Raw genomic sequence first — 14,507 nt, forward strand, 5'->3', positions numbered from 1 at the left:
CTCTATATACAATATGTAGAATGTCAGTGAAGGAAATTGTCCGGGCCTTCAAATAGGAAGAGAGGTCCATGACCAATTTCTGAACGCTCTTAGAGGAATTGCCGACATTTTTTTTTTTTCTTTTTTTTTTCAACTTCTTTCACCCACACTTTTTTCCCCTGTCATTCATGATATGGTTGTATTTGTTTTAAATACTGTAAACTAAATAAGCGTCTCGTAATTTGTCTCCTAAAATACACATGGTTGTCGAGAGATGGCACAATGACACGTCAGTCATAATTTAACTTGCTGCATGACGTTGCAATTTATTTTTTCCTCCTAAAAAAAAAAAAAATAAATAAATAACTTTCATCTCTTTTTTGACTTGGGTATTTTCATTTATAGATAATTTTTTGGTAATTGTACTAATTGTTCATCAGATAGGTAATTTCGAAAATTATCTGACCTTGCCCAAAATGTCTTTTCTTTACGAAGGAATCTAGCTTCAACTAAATTATGTTCATAGAACCTCGACTTGACCAAAACACATGGAAATTTGTAACCTACTTTGGCAAAACTGCCGCAGTAATTTTTTTCCAACTCACAACGAGGCGTGATACCTCCGACAGGATGCAACACCAACACAAAGTACCCAACTATGAAAACTCTTGAAAAAAGATGGATAAATACCGCTAAATAAATTATTGTTTCAAGGGGAGAAAAATGCCACCAAAAAAAAACTTCTAATATTACACCGAAATGTACAGAAGACCTTTTAAAAAATCTCATAATATGAACCGTGTTGGAAAATTTCTTTTTAATTTTATCACCTTAATTTTTTTTAAAATGAACTTGATTTAGCTTGAAAAAGAGTTTGATTTCTTATAGGAAGATAGCAGGCCAGTTTTTGGCTGCTTAGATCTTGTTCAAATGGTAAGTAAGATAGGAGATAGCTGTTAAAAATTGAAAAGAATTTCTGGGTAAAAAATTCTCTCAATGTGTACTTAGTATGAATCTGGGGCAACTATCTAGGCCTATATTATAACCTACCTTGTCTTTAAGATTTTTACAATAAACTGGTTACCTATATTGATTAGCTATGTACCCTTTGTCTCAAACAAATTTAGTCATATTTGTAGACTTAGTGTAGATTTTAAAATTTCATTTTAAAAATTGTACTTATTAGGCATTTCTGAAATGAGCATAGTCTGAAGATAGTGTGAATGTCTTCCTACAGCATATTTGACCTATATACAGTTAGTTAACAAATTCAGATACCAAGGAGATGATTTCCTTTAATTATACCATGTGTTCCAGTTTTTGGGTGTATTTCACCATTTCCTTTTCTCAAAATGTTATTTTGTGAAAGAATAGGTCTGAACTGAATGTTTTTGCCTCTCTAAGAAGGAGCCCAACTTGTAAAAGAAATTGAAATACATTTGGGCATTTCTAAGTACCTACCTTTTAGGAAAACTTATATATCTATCACCTGATATTAGGTAAAACTGATTGTTAACAGACCTTTGAGCATAGTCACAGATTACAGACTGTTAGGGTGTAGTCTTTGAGTCTATTTCCATTAATTTCATTACAGTAGAGCCATAGATTTACAAAAAAAAAAAAAAAAAAAAAAAAAAAAAAAAAAAAAACCAGAGAAATAAAGGAGCGTTTTGAATAGTTGGCACCAGTATTTTTTAAACACGAAAACGGAATAGGTTCTCAAGGAGTTACTTTAGGGACAGGATAGAATGACTAAAAAGTGGATTTGAAGGTACACAAGGTACATATGTACTTATGTATCTTCAAATAATGTTGGATTTCTTAAGAAAACTAAGTTAGAAAAAGAAAATAAATGAAGATAGATAATGTGTTTGTAAATCACACTTTGTTGGAGGAGACCTTTGGAGGACACGAGTTGAGAAAACGCTCAAGGCTGATATAGGATGTAAAGAAAGTAGTATCAAAGACAGAAAAGTCGTTGTCTGACGAAAATTTCGCCCCAGGATTCAGAGCAACAACCTTCAAATCCAGAGTTGACCACTTGGTCAGAGGTATTTTACAGAAATATACAAGTCAATAAGACTATGTAAAAACAAATAGTAACTAGAACAAAACTTTAACCTCCAGGCAAAAGGCTCATCGACATTTCAAATATGAACGTCCACAGTTTTCTTTCAGGTACTCGGCGCCTACAGATTGAGAAACAACCATGCCTAGTATAAAAGCACAACAAATCAGTGCAAATAATACAGGCTAACAATTCAAAATATAGGATAAACAAATCCTATCAAACAAAAAGCTCAAGATTGACAAGTTGAACAAGAGATACTTCATTGTAACAATTTTCGAACTTAGAATTGAGGAAGGAAGGATCAAGCTTTGTACAAAAGCTTGAGTGTGAAACACACTTTAGTAAAAATGTAGTCACATTTTGAATATTGTAACAGATGGAACCAATGATGATTTGTTTAAATATTATTTGTTTAACTCATACTCAAGATGCTTGAAGTATTTTGATTCTAGTGAGGAGTAGTATTGGATGAGTTGTTACTAGAAACACTAATATTGTTATTGTGTTGGGCCACCGAGTCACCATTGTTGCTATTAGTTGTTGATATTGCAGATGACTGAATATCTTTAAGGTGTTTTTCTACCTGAAATGTGAGAAAAGTTTGGATGATATAACGTACAGTTTTGAACAAATTCCATTCCTTGGCTAGGATTGAAGATGAAACTTCCTGTTTACAAGACAAGCACCATGACCACTATGCCACCCAAGCCAGTCGAACAAATTCCATTCCTTGGCTAGGATTGAAGATGAAACTTCCTGTTCACAAGACAAGCACCATGACCACTATGCCACCCAAGCCAGTTAAATTAATTCAAGTTCACACAAAAGAGGGAACAGTTGATGAGCTAAATATTTATACCTATGGAAGAAGGACTTGAGGTATGTAGGTACTTCTAATCAAATAGACATAAAAATTACTCATAAATGGACTCAGCTTGTAGTTCTGAATTTATTTAGGATAAAGTTGCTTACCATTTTTCGAACATGAATGAAAGCTTTACTATCTGATTGACCTTTGACATTGTCAGCTTTGTAAGGAGGTGTAATAGTAACTTCATTCATAATTACAATATTTTTTCCTTCCCAAGACACTTCAGGCATACTGAAAACAAAAGGGGGAAGGTGATTGAGTAATGGTCAGGACCTTGAGCTGAGTTTAACTCAGGATTTTAAACAATCTTGTCAGTTATTTTTTTATTATTATTATTTTTTTTTTTTTAAAATGCAGCTGATCAGATATCAGTTTCTAATATAAGAACATTGGGAATATCCAAGGGATTTATGCAATATCTCACTGAGGGTTAAGTAAACTAATCAATATTGTTGTGACTTTTCTTTTTCAGTCTGGGGCACATCCTAGTGAAGGGTCTAGCAATCCCTCATCCCCCTCCTCTACTCAGAATAATGCTTTCTTCAACTATCAAGCAGCTGTCAATAACAATGCTCCCAAATATGGAACAGTGGTACCTAAGAGAGTTTTTGTTGGTGGAATCACTTCTACAACCACAGAAGATGAACTCTGTGAGCTTTTCTCTCAGTATGGCATTGTAAAACAGGTCAAAATTGTTGTAGACAGAGCTGGTATATCCAAAGGATATGGATTCATCACTTTTGATTCAGAAGAAGAAGCCAAAAGACTTCAAAAAGATGTAAGTTTAAAATTTGTTCTTTTAGGAAGTAAGTATTGTGTTTTGCCTAAAATGAGGAGAAAAGGCTCACTTTTCTTGTAGATAAGATTTACTATGTTAAAACCCCTTGCTAATTCAAATGTTATTTACCTAGAGAGAGGGAGGAAAAGAGGCAGTAAGTATGAATAGAAGACTATTCCATCAATGTTATTAGTTGAAATCAAGGAGATAAGTAATTAAAATATTTTTTAGTTTAAATAAGTACTTTGACATTTTCCTGACCTTGCCTTTATTTTTATTATATTAAATTTGATCACCTTATTCTTAATAATCAAATTTCTTCTTGTGTGTTACAGTCAGACAATATTATGTTTAAAGAAAAAAGACTGAACATTGCCCCAGCAATTAAAAAACAGGTAAATCAATTTTCTTAAATGTATACCCATGTATTATTAGTATTTTATACACATTAAATTAATTTATCACTTGGTGAGTATTTTTGACTTCTGATTTCTCAAACTTGAAGAAAATAGATTTTACAACTTTGTTACATTGGTAATTGGTACCTATTACATATATTTTCCATAGAAAAAAAAGACTACCATTGACCTTAATGTATTGCAGGGATTCACGGGCACATATGACTCATTGCCCACTGTAACCTCCCCTGTACCTCCAGTACCCACTTCAAACATGTACTATCACAATGGACTTCCATACACCTATCATAATGGCATGGCCTTCTTTCCATCAAATGGACAGTCCATGGTTCCTACCAGTCCTCCTACAGTTCCCACTCAGGTAAAAATTTTGTTGCCTCCCGGTGTTCTTTTATGTGGAATTTGCCTTATCTTTCTGATCACATTGGCTCTAGCACCTACAATTAAGAGGCCAAGCTTGAAACCATTAAATTCAAGTCAATGCAAAATTAAACAGGTAGATAACTAAAAAATATAATAATAATAATAATAATAAAATGAACCAATCATTACTTACCTTAAGTTTTTGAAGTATACCTAACGTACACAACATGTACAATAATAGTAAGAAGAAATATCTTGTCACACTCCTCAATTCAATCATAATTTATTTCCTGAAATAGGGTTACCCAAGGAATTCCAATATACCTACATATGTATTTATGTACCTACTAGATATCATCATATCATTTGTTATTTGACTCATATTAGCTCGTTCAATCCTATGCTCAATTATGATTGAATTGAGTAGTGTGACAAGATATTTCTTCTTACTATTATTGTACATGTTGTGTACGTTAGGTATACTTCAAAAACTTGGTAGGAACAGTCCCAGAAAATATTGGAAAATAGATGTTGAGAATAGAAAGGAAGTATCAATTATAATTGATTGTAATGAATTAAGGCACAGTGTGAAAAAAAAAATCACGCAAAAACATCCTGAGTGAAATTCGTGTTGATGTTGAATTTAATTTGGTAGATGAACTGTTGGAAACACACATTTTAATATTGTTTTGTTTTAAACACAGAGCAGGGGTAGACTACTAAGCAGGGCATGCTCTAGTAGTTCCCAATAGCAGGATCTACGGCTCCTCATCTAACTTACAGTCGATGTTTTCCCATTGGGGCGCGGATTAATTCTCCTAGGGGCAGCATGATTCTGTACTTGATAAGACCTAGGCTGAGGAGGATACTGCATGGGGGGCGCTTGCATCATCTGTGTAGGAGGAGAGAAGGAGTAAGGAGACTCACAGTTAGTAAACAAAGGTTGGATCATAGGACTGTAGGGAGGAGGGGGAGGGGAAATGCTTCTCTTGGGAGAATCGTGTGCATTATTTTGTTTGTTGTTATCACAGGGGGGAGTGCCTGTGTCTCCACTGCTGCTGTTGTTGTTGTTGTTGTATTTCATCTTTGTATTATGATCATATACATTGTTGTTATTATTATTGTTAAAGTACATGGGTCGCGGGAACTTATTTCATCTTTGTATTATGATCATATACATTGTTGTTATTATTATTGTTAAAGTACATGGGTCGCGGGAACTTATTGTTATAGTTGGTATTACTAGTGTTGTGATTGTGATGGTTGGACATTTGTTGTGGTGTCCGTGGTACAAAGTTGCTATTAGGAGGGGTCTTGTGTCTATAGTTGGAAAAGTTGTTGGCGCCCCGAAGGTTCGGTCTATGTGGCGTGTGACTAGGATGTTGTGGTGCATACATGTACTTGGTGTTGGCACCGGGTGTACCATACATATTGCTCGGGTAGTACATTAGCGCTGGGGACTCATGGTGGTGATTGTTGTTGTTGTTATTATTAGTATTATTCTTATGATGTCGTGGAGCAGAGGTGGAGACTGGTGCTGAACGACGAGATGAATGGAGTTTTTGTTGTTGTTGTTGTTATTATTAGTATTATTCTTATGATGTCGTGGAGCAGAGGTGGAGACTGGTGCTGAACGACGAGATGAATGGAGTTCTCTCTCCTCGTGAGGAGTTTCTTGTAGTTTGAGTAGAGAGACAACAGGGGTCTCTATAGTGCGAGGTTGATGCTCAGACTCCAGAGGTGGCGGTGGTACAGACACTGGGTTAGAGTTATTAGTTGGATCATCCTGAATCAACAGAGACATTGTGTGAGAACATGAATCTAATACAAGGAGACATTTTCAAAAGTCTTAACGCACCTAAGTACGTGGTGATTTCTCAACCTATTTTAAAGATCTTTTGCTCATAAAATACTTATAAAAGAGCAACATCAACTCACCTCAGAATAGTTACTGTTACTCGACACATCCACTCCTGTGCTTGAGCTACTAGCAGTGGACTCTACTGAGTAAGGATAATAGGCGGGATCGTAGTTGACCAGCATGGGGTACATTGGAGCAGCCGCGTAGTACATATCACTCGGCGGGGCTGCGGGGGGCTGATAGATTTGATACTGTACACCCTCGGGCGTGCCACTGTTGGGGCCTCCAACTAGGGGAGGTCCGGGGGATGCGTATATGTAGCTGGCAGTGTTCGGGGCGGCTTATGCCCTTATTTTATGCCCATGTCTTAATTGTCTTAGGTATTAACTACCTCACCTAGTATATTATCTATTCATACAACCTGTCTGATTTTTTGTGTCACAGGAGAACCCCATGTATCCTCAACAAACCTATATCCCACCACCATCTCATCAAGGCAATCAGGCTACTGCCTATGGGGCACCCATCATGTATGCTCAGCCTACTCCCATGTTCATGCCTACACAGCAGTATCAGTATTCTCCTATGCCTGTAAGTTGCATTCCAGATATTTTGAACTAACCTTACTTACCCCTCTATCAAATCCCCTCTCCATACTCTCCCAGTGTTTTGCCCAATATCCATTTATTTTTCAACAATATAAGTAGTTGTAGATTTTCAAAAGGTATAACAAGCACTGAAGTACAGGATAACAGCTTTTGTTTTCACTCCTCACAAACAGTTCCATTTCCTTTCACAAAGACTTGTAGTTCACTGAAAAGATTGACCAGCTGTCCTCCTTAACTTAACCAGTAGATGAATGCTTTGGGCTTTATTAGCAGTATTGGCTCTTAGAGAATACAGAACGACTAGTATGGATAGCTCTCAGTTTTTTTTCCCCTTAAAGAGGTTTGATAGAGGAATCTGTAATAGCGAAGATCTTATCGTCCCGAAATCGAGGGGAGAAGGAGGACAGGATATGAGTAAACCAGCCGTTCCGAGAACGAACCTTATCTATTTAGGGTAAAGTTCGCCCCGGGCGGGAGTCAAACCCGCGACCTAGCGCTTATGAGGCCGACGCGCTACCTTCAAGGCTAACTAGACTGGCTTTCAAATATGGTTGCCTGACAGGAAGAAGAAAAAGATAACTACTTTTAGAATGAGGGTTTTGTAAGAAACCTTTGCTAGTAAATTTTCACTTGATTTTATATAAGGATCAATCGTAGTGTATACCAAAACTCGTTTTAATTTCGTTCTTTAACCCTTTACGTTTTATTATTAATCTTCTTTCCTAACTTGGTAATCTATGTGAAAAATCCGAGAGTTCTCCGTAGATAAGATACCCTCAATTCATACAACTTGGTAAAACTTTGTTAAGCTATCATGGTAGATGTTCCTAATATCACGAGAGGTTTGACAACTCGGAAGTTCGGAAATTGTGGTTATTCGAGGTTAGAATGATTATTCAATCTTAACGTGTCTGAATTAATAAAAATAATTAGGTAGTTAGGAATTATTCACCATATAGGTACCTCATTAAAGCCCTCATGTTGCAACCTTCAATTTCGTGGTTTACTTCAGATGATTATTTTTTTTAGGTTATGACCTTCTACAGGTTTTTTCGTCAATTGTTTACTCAATAGGTATTGAAGAAAACTTGAGATGAAAATAAAAAGTAATAATAAGGTGATTTCCCACAAGTCAAGTAAACAGCTGAGAGACGTGGTATTGTGTTAATTTTGTTAATTAGTTCTATCGTGGGGCCAGTGTGTGTAATCGTATTCCTATTACATATCTGAGGCATGTTGTACTTTCGTCTCCCAGGTTATTGTTGAATAATGGTTTCAGCAAAATATTGAGCAGGTACCTAGATTTATACAGGGTACATACAAAAGAATAGTAGACAAAATTAAAAAGGATTATGTATTAATTGGTAAGGTACGTACAGGGACTTGAAGAAAAGTTTCACTCGTCCCTTATAGATTTTCCACAAGGTGTTAGTTTTTGGATTTTTGATACGATTCTTTATTAACATATTCCCAGATCTGCAAATGTGGACTTACATTATTTAGCTTACATTTCAAGCAAGAACATTTCTCTAACTTTTATTGTAGTTATTCTCACTATCACTGAATGCCGAAAACCCTCAAAACTCAGACACTCAGTTAATTTAGGCCGGGCGGCGCAGCGCTTCGAGCTCATATCCTGGGGTTCGATTCCCGCCCGGGGGGATTTTATCCTGATGGGATAATGTTCGTTTTCGGAACGGCTGGCTTTCTTTTATCCTTTCTTCTCTCTTCGATTTCGGGATGATGAGATCTTAGTACTCTTAACAGTTACAGTTTCCTCTGTCAAACCTCTTTAAAAAAAAAAAAAAAAAAAAAAAAATCGAAAAGTTCGCCGCCCTCCCTATCTAGTAGGTACATAAATACATATGTAGGTATATTGGAATTCCTTGGGTAACCCTATTTCAGGAAATAACACAATGCGCTTCTTTGTACTTATCTGCAACTACCAATAGGCAAAGCCTTATATTTGAATTCGATTTCGAAAAGAAATGAACTCCATTTTCTAGCAAATTATTGAATGTTTTCAGGGACAAAAGAACTACCAACGTAATGGCAATACGATTGCAGCGAATAGAAATCTCTCAATTCTGTCCAAACACCAAACCTCTCCTCCTTCTTGTCTCCCTGATGGTTCTGGTGATGCTTCTTCCTCCTCCGCCATTCAGAATTACTCTACCTATCCAGATGAAAACGAAGTCTGTTATCAGCTACACAACTTCATCTTATGATTCTTATATCCCGTCATAAGTTGGTCTGAAAGTTAATTTTGGATCAGCTCTCACGTTCCTTCTGTTCTCTTTGATTGCTCCAATCTTTTTTTTCTCTCCTTTTTGTTTAATTTTGTTGACTTTTCGAGTTGAGACTCCCAATTTTCTCTTTTGAATATTATTTTCCCCCCCTTCTATTTCCTCTGTTAAATACACTGCGAAAATCCTTACTTCTTTTCTTGAATTACTTTTCCGTCTGTTTTTCTTTTCTACTTTTTACTTTCTATTTTTCTTCTACCTCACACTCCAGTTGATAGTCTGCTTCATACCACCACCACCACCACCTCCATGGTGTTTGTAAAGGTTAAAGATGGAAAATGTACAGGGTGTAACAAAACTAATGTGCATGTTTCATTTTGGGAACATGAAAACTGAATCATATTTTTGATTCCAATTTAGTTCAAAATCGGTTGTACCTACCATATATTATGTTTAAAATTAGGCCAAGGGAAGAGTGTTGTATTTGATACAGTCTTTAGAGGTCTTTTTTTTCATACAATTTGTTAACTAATTTTAGGACAATTAACGAAAATAAGAATCAATATCTTAATTTTTAGTTTCCTCTTTAATATACCTATATTACGTAGTTTTGTTTAGACAATATTGTTAAAGACAAAATCTCAACGTGAGGTTTAATACCAATGTCTAAGAAGAAAGCACAGCTAGATAATGAAAATATAGACAGATATTTTTTCCCTTAATTTCTCACAAGTAATTGTTTTCAAAGAAAAGAAAAAGTGTTTTGTAAATACTTCAGTTGGTTTTTCAATCTAACCAGGTTATTGGAGATAAGATCTTTCCTAAATGTTGCTTTGGTATTAAATCTCAACATTTATTGGGTTTTGATCAATAAATAGAAATAAATATTCTAAGGACTGTACAGAGCAAATTAAAATTAATTAAGGTTAGTTTATAGAAAACAGTGAATTTGGAGAGAATTGGGAACAGTTTCAGGTTATGATAAAGAGTTAAATTGAAGAGAATATCGCAAAGCTCATCTTCTGCTGCCTTTTTATCTGAAAGCTGTAGTGGGTCTTTTGATTTCATTATATCAGCCTTGTAACTGTTCTCAGACATAAATGTAGGTTGTGTATGTTTCCAACAGTTCATCTACCAAATTAAATTCAACATCAACACGAATTTCACTCAGGATGTTTTTGCGTGATTTTTTTTTTCACACTGTGCCTTAATTCATTACAATCAATTATAATTGATACTTCCTTTCTATTCTCAACATCTATTTTCCAATATTTTCTGGGACTGTTCCTACTAAGTTTTTGAAGTATACCTAACGTACACAACATGTACAATAATAGTAAGAAGAAATATCTTGTCACACTACTCAATTCAATCATAATTGAGCATAGGATTGAACGAGCTAATATGAGTCAAATAACAAATGATATGATGATATCTAGTAGGTACATAAATACATATGTAGGTATATTGGAATTCCTTGGGTAACCCTATTTCAGGAAATAACAATGCGCTTCTTTGTACTTATCTGCAACTACCAATAGGCAAAGCCTTATATTTGAATTCGATTTCGAAAAGAAATGAACTCCATTTTCTAGCAAATTATTGAATGTTTTCAGGGACAAAAGAACTACCAACGTAATGGCAATACGATTGCAGCGAATAGAAATCTCTCAATTCTGTCCAAACACCAAACCTCTCCTCCTTCTTGTCTCCCTGATGGTTCTGGTGATGCTTCTTCCTCCTCCGCCATTCAGAATTACTCTACCTATCCAGATGAAAACGAAGTCTGTTATCAGCTACACAACTTCATCTTATGATTCTTATATCCCGTCATAAGTTGGTCTGAAAGTTAATTTTGGATCAGCTCTCACGTTCCTTCTGTTCTCTTTGATTGCTCCAATCTTTTTTTTCTCTCCTTTTTGTTTAATTTTGTTGACTTTTCGAGTTGAGACTCCCAATTTTCTCTTTTGAATATTATTTTCCCCCCCTTCTATTTCCTCTGTTAAATACACTGCGAAAATCCTTACTTCTTTTCTTGAATTACTTTTCCGTCTGTTTTTCTTTTCTACTTTTTACTTTCTATTTTTCTTCTACCTCACACTCCAGTTGATAGTCTGCTTCATACCACCACCACCACCACCTCCATGGTGTTTGTAAAGGTTAAAGATGGAAAATGTACAGGGTGTAACAAAACTAATGTGCATGTTTCATTTTGGGAACATGAAAACTGAATCATATTTTTGATTCCAATTTAGTTCAAAATCGGTTGTACCTACCATATATTATGTTTAAAATTAGGCCAAGGGAAGAGTGTTGTATTTGATACAGTCTTTAGAGGTCTTTTTTTTCATACAATTTGTTAACTAATTTTAGGACAATTAACGAAAATAAGAATCAATATCTTAATTTTTAGTTTCCTCTTTAATATACCTATATTACGTAGTTTTGTTTAGACAATATTGTTAAAGACAAAATCTCAACGTGAGGTTTAATACCAATGTCTAAGAAGAAAGCACAGCTAGATAATGAAAATATAGACAGATATTTTTTCCCTTAATTTCTCACAAGTAATTGTTTTCAAAGAAAAGAAAAAGTGTTTTGTAAATACTTCAGTTGGTTTTTCAATCTAACCAGGTTATTGGAGATAAGATCTTTCCTAAATGTTGCTTTGGTATTAAATCTCAACATTTATTGGGTTTTGATCAATAAATAGAAATAAATATTCTAAGGACTGTACAGAGCAAATTAAAATTAATTAAGGTTAGTTTATAGAAAACAGTGAATTTGGAGAGAATTGGGAACAGTTTCAGGTTATGATAAAGAGTTAAATTGAAGAGAATATCGCAAAGCTCATCTTCTGCTGCCTTTTTATCTGAAAGCTGTAGTGGGTCTTTTGATTTCATTATATCAGCCTTGTAACTGTTCTCAGACATAAATGTAGGTTGTGTAGTTCATAATATGCATTGTACATATTACTTACGATCCAAATTTGATAATAGTTTAACTGTTTTTGATATTAAAATTTAAAACAAACCGGAAAGTACACTATCTCGTATACAGAAAGTTTTATCTGTTAATATAGTTTATGTGCCTTAGTAAGTATAAAAATTCACCAAGAAAGTTATATTTGATTTATTTCCTTTGTCCTACAATATTGTACGTGCAGAGTTTATACGCTTTTAACCTACAATGGTTTCTGTATTTCATTGCCTCGCAAAGCCCCTAATGGAGGAAGTTAGTAGTCAGTAGATACTTTTTACTGTACTCCTTTGTTTGTACCGTACCTACTTTCATATCCTACCTCGAAAAATTAATCACTCTAGTTACTTCGTACATTTTTTCAACTAAAAACCTAACCTTACCATGATTTCTTTCTCTTTTTACTCAATAGTATCAGTTGGGTTGTGTAGGACGTTCATATTATGTTGTTTCTACTAATCTATTTCTATGCATCCCCCCAAACTGGTACAAAAGTCAAGTAAGCACTTTTGAATCTTAATCAGTTCGTACGTACATAGTAATCAAAAATAATTCCAATATAATACACATATAAGCAATAAGACATTTAAATAGAAATAGAACACATGGGGCCTAAATATAGACGTTAGGAAACTTGGATAATTTTCACTTGAAGACTTCTTTGAGGCAATACGAAAGTTAGAAAAAATAGAAAGTAATAAGACTTTTTTGTGATAGACACACAATGTTACACCAAAATTTAAGGTATTAAAGTTAAGTACATTAGGCTTAAGTTGTTATTGCATATTAAAATATGTACTGACTGTTGGTGGAATAGTTGTAACAAATGAAGGGGGGGGGAGGATTGTTGGGTGTCCAGAATATCAGTTAACAGATTCTGTAGTTTAGTAGTCTCAAAATTCGTATTCATCTGCACGAATGTTGCCCCCACATTGGTGTGAAAAAAAGCATTTTGTATTTCGCAATTGAAAGAGCTAAAGAACCTGAATGAAACGTAAAATCGATAATAGCTGCTGCATTATCCTAGTTTTAAAAAGAAAATAAATCTCGTAGGTATACCTGTAAAAATAAAAATTATAATATAAAATTATAACTTTTACAAAATATATTGGACAGGTAATTGTCCACAACAGACTCATTAATATCCAAGCCTTAGGTATTGTTGTAGTTTTACTTATAACATATAACCGTCCAATTTTAAAAGTACCTATTGTTGTAGAATTCGTAATTTTAAAGTGTTAAATTTCGAACTAAATACTGTAGGAACATTTCAACACCAAATGAGTAGAGAGCCTTTACTTGACTTATTGTCAAAAATAAAGATTATTTATTTATTTATTAGAGTAGGGCATTCTTTTGACTGAGTGATAATGAACATGCAGTAGTATTCACACTTTAATGTATTATTCTTACTTGAGCTCTTCGCAAGACATCAACAGTGATGACAAATTCCATCTCTTCTGAGCCATCAGCCACCAATACCAAAGCTGACTTGGACATTGTGTTTCCTGTAGAAAATTGAGCTTGTGATTTTAAATCTGAAATCAGAAAAAATATTATTTTGAGAAACATTTCACATGGTTGTTATCTAGAAATCTAGATAGATGAGCATGTTCCATTTCCCTACCATCCACTATTACCAGCATGAAAATTGCAAAAGGAAAATGTCTGCCTTGTTTCCAAATGGAGCGTAAAACCCCCAAAAACTTAGCAGTTTTACAGTGAACTTATTACTTAAACCTTTTAGTTAGAACTTCTTCAGTAATACTCTACTTTGTAGGGATCCTATGAATATACACTTGGGATATTTACACAGTAAATCCTGAAATTTCGATTCTTTCTTTAGCATTAAAAGATAATCGAATTGATCTCTTGATGTTGAAACATTCAAAATATACACAGTAAATCCTGAAATTTCGATTCTTTCTTTAGCATTAAAAGATAATCGAATTGATCTCTTGATGTTGAAACATTCAAAATAACTAGAATTATTACCAGAGATGTGCAAAATGCTTTTGAAAACCAATTTGAAATGCAAAATGTAAAATGCCTCTAGAAAACCAATTTGATAGGGATGGGTAAATATTCTCTGAGTCGATTCAAAGAGTCGAATATTTCAAAAGAATCGTGAATCGCGATTCTTAAATTCAAATGAATTATACAATGAAACTAAAATGGAATTATTGAAAAGTTTTAAATTTGATTTTGAACTTGAAATGGATTGGGATAGAACTTTGAATGTGCTCGTTGACTTTGAGATAACATATAAAGCTCGATTCACACGATACCCAAAAATAACATTCATTTTTTTCGATATTTTTCGAGGTAGGTA

The 14,507-nt window shown here is 34.4% G+C and overlaps 3 protein-coding genes and 2 long non-coding RNA genes across 5 annotated transcripts; 2 read left to right on the forward strand and 3 right to left on the reverse strand.

Moving 5' to 3' along the window:
* Nucleotides 1–778: 778 nt before the first annotated feature.
* On the forward strand, nucleotides 779–7,336 carry LOC103506954 (protein boule-like). Its single transcript, XM_026821921.1, has 5 exons — nucleotides 779–912; nucleotides 3,394–3,699; nucleotides 4,035–4,094; nucleotides 4,303–4,479; nucleotides 6,787–7,336. The coding sequence occupies exons 1-5, from the start codon at nucleotides 910–912 to the stop codon at nucleotides 6,961–6,963; spliced, it is 723 nt and encodes a 240-aa protein (XP_026677722.1). The 5' UTR covers nucleotides 779–909; the 3' UTR covers nucleotides 6,964–7,336.
* Nucleotides 1,866–3,171, reverse strand: LOC103506941 (protein LSM12 homolog B-like). The gene is made up of 2 exons (XM_008471367.2): nucleotides 3,023–3,171; nucleotides 1,866–2,633 (listed from the first exon to the last, which is right to left on the reverse strand). Exons 1-2 carry the CDS (start codon nucleotides 3,149–3,151, stop codon nucleotides 2,499–2,501), a joined length of 264 nt encoding a protein of 87 aa, XP_008469589.2. The 5' UTR covers nucleotides 3,152–3,171; the 3' UTR covers nucleotides 1,866–2,498.
* LOC103506955 (extensin-2) lies at nucleotides 5,110–6,682 on the reverse strand (the record flags this gene model as incomplete). The annotated part of the gene is given in 4 exon segments (XM_026821919.1): nucleotides 5,110–5,590; nucleotides 5,661–5,954; nucleotides 6,041–6,267; nucleotides 6,420–6,682. Coding segments are annotated over 4 exon segments (1,121 nt in total), but the record flags the coding sequence as incomplete, so codon positions are not given.
* A 1,463-nt stretch (nucleotides 7,337–8,799) lies between the features above and the next one.
* On the forward strand, nucleotides 8,800–13,542 carry LOC113466476. Its single transcript, XR_003390865.1, has 2 exons — nucleotides 8,800–10,302; nucleotides 12,138–13,542. It is a non-coding gene; the product is annotated as an uncharacterized LOC113466476 (long non-coding RNA).
* Nucleotides 13,543–13,587: 45 nt separating this feature from the next.
* Nucleotides 13,588–14,062, reverse strand: LOC113466475. The gene is made up of 2 exons (XR_003390864.1): nucleotides 13,916–14,062; nucleotides 13,588–13,713 (listed from the first exon to the last, which is right to left on the reverse strand). It is a non-coding gene; the product is annotated as an uncharacterized LOC113466475 (long non-coding RNA).
* Nucleotides 14,063–14,507: the final 445 nt, after the last annotated feature.

The sequence above is a fragment of the Diaphorina citri genome, unplaced genomic scaffold, assembly GCF_000475195.1.
Source record: "Diaphorina citri unplaced genomic scaffold, Diaci psyllid genome assembly version 1.1 scaffold276, whole genome shotgun sequence".
Classification (NCBI taxonomy): Eukaryota; Metazoa; Arthropoda; class Insecta; order Hemiptera; family Psyllidae; genus Diaphorina; species Diaphorina citri.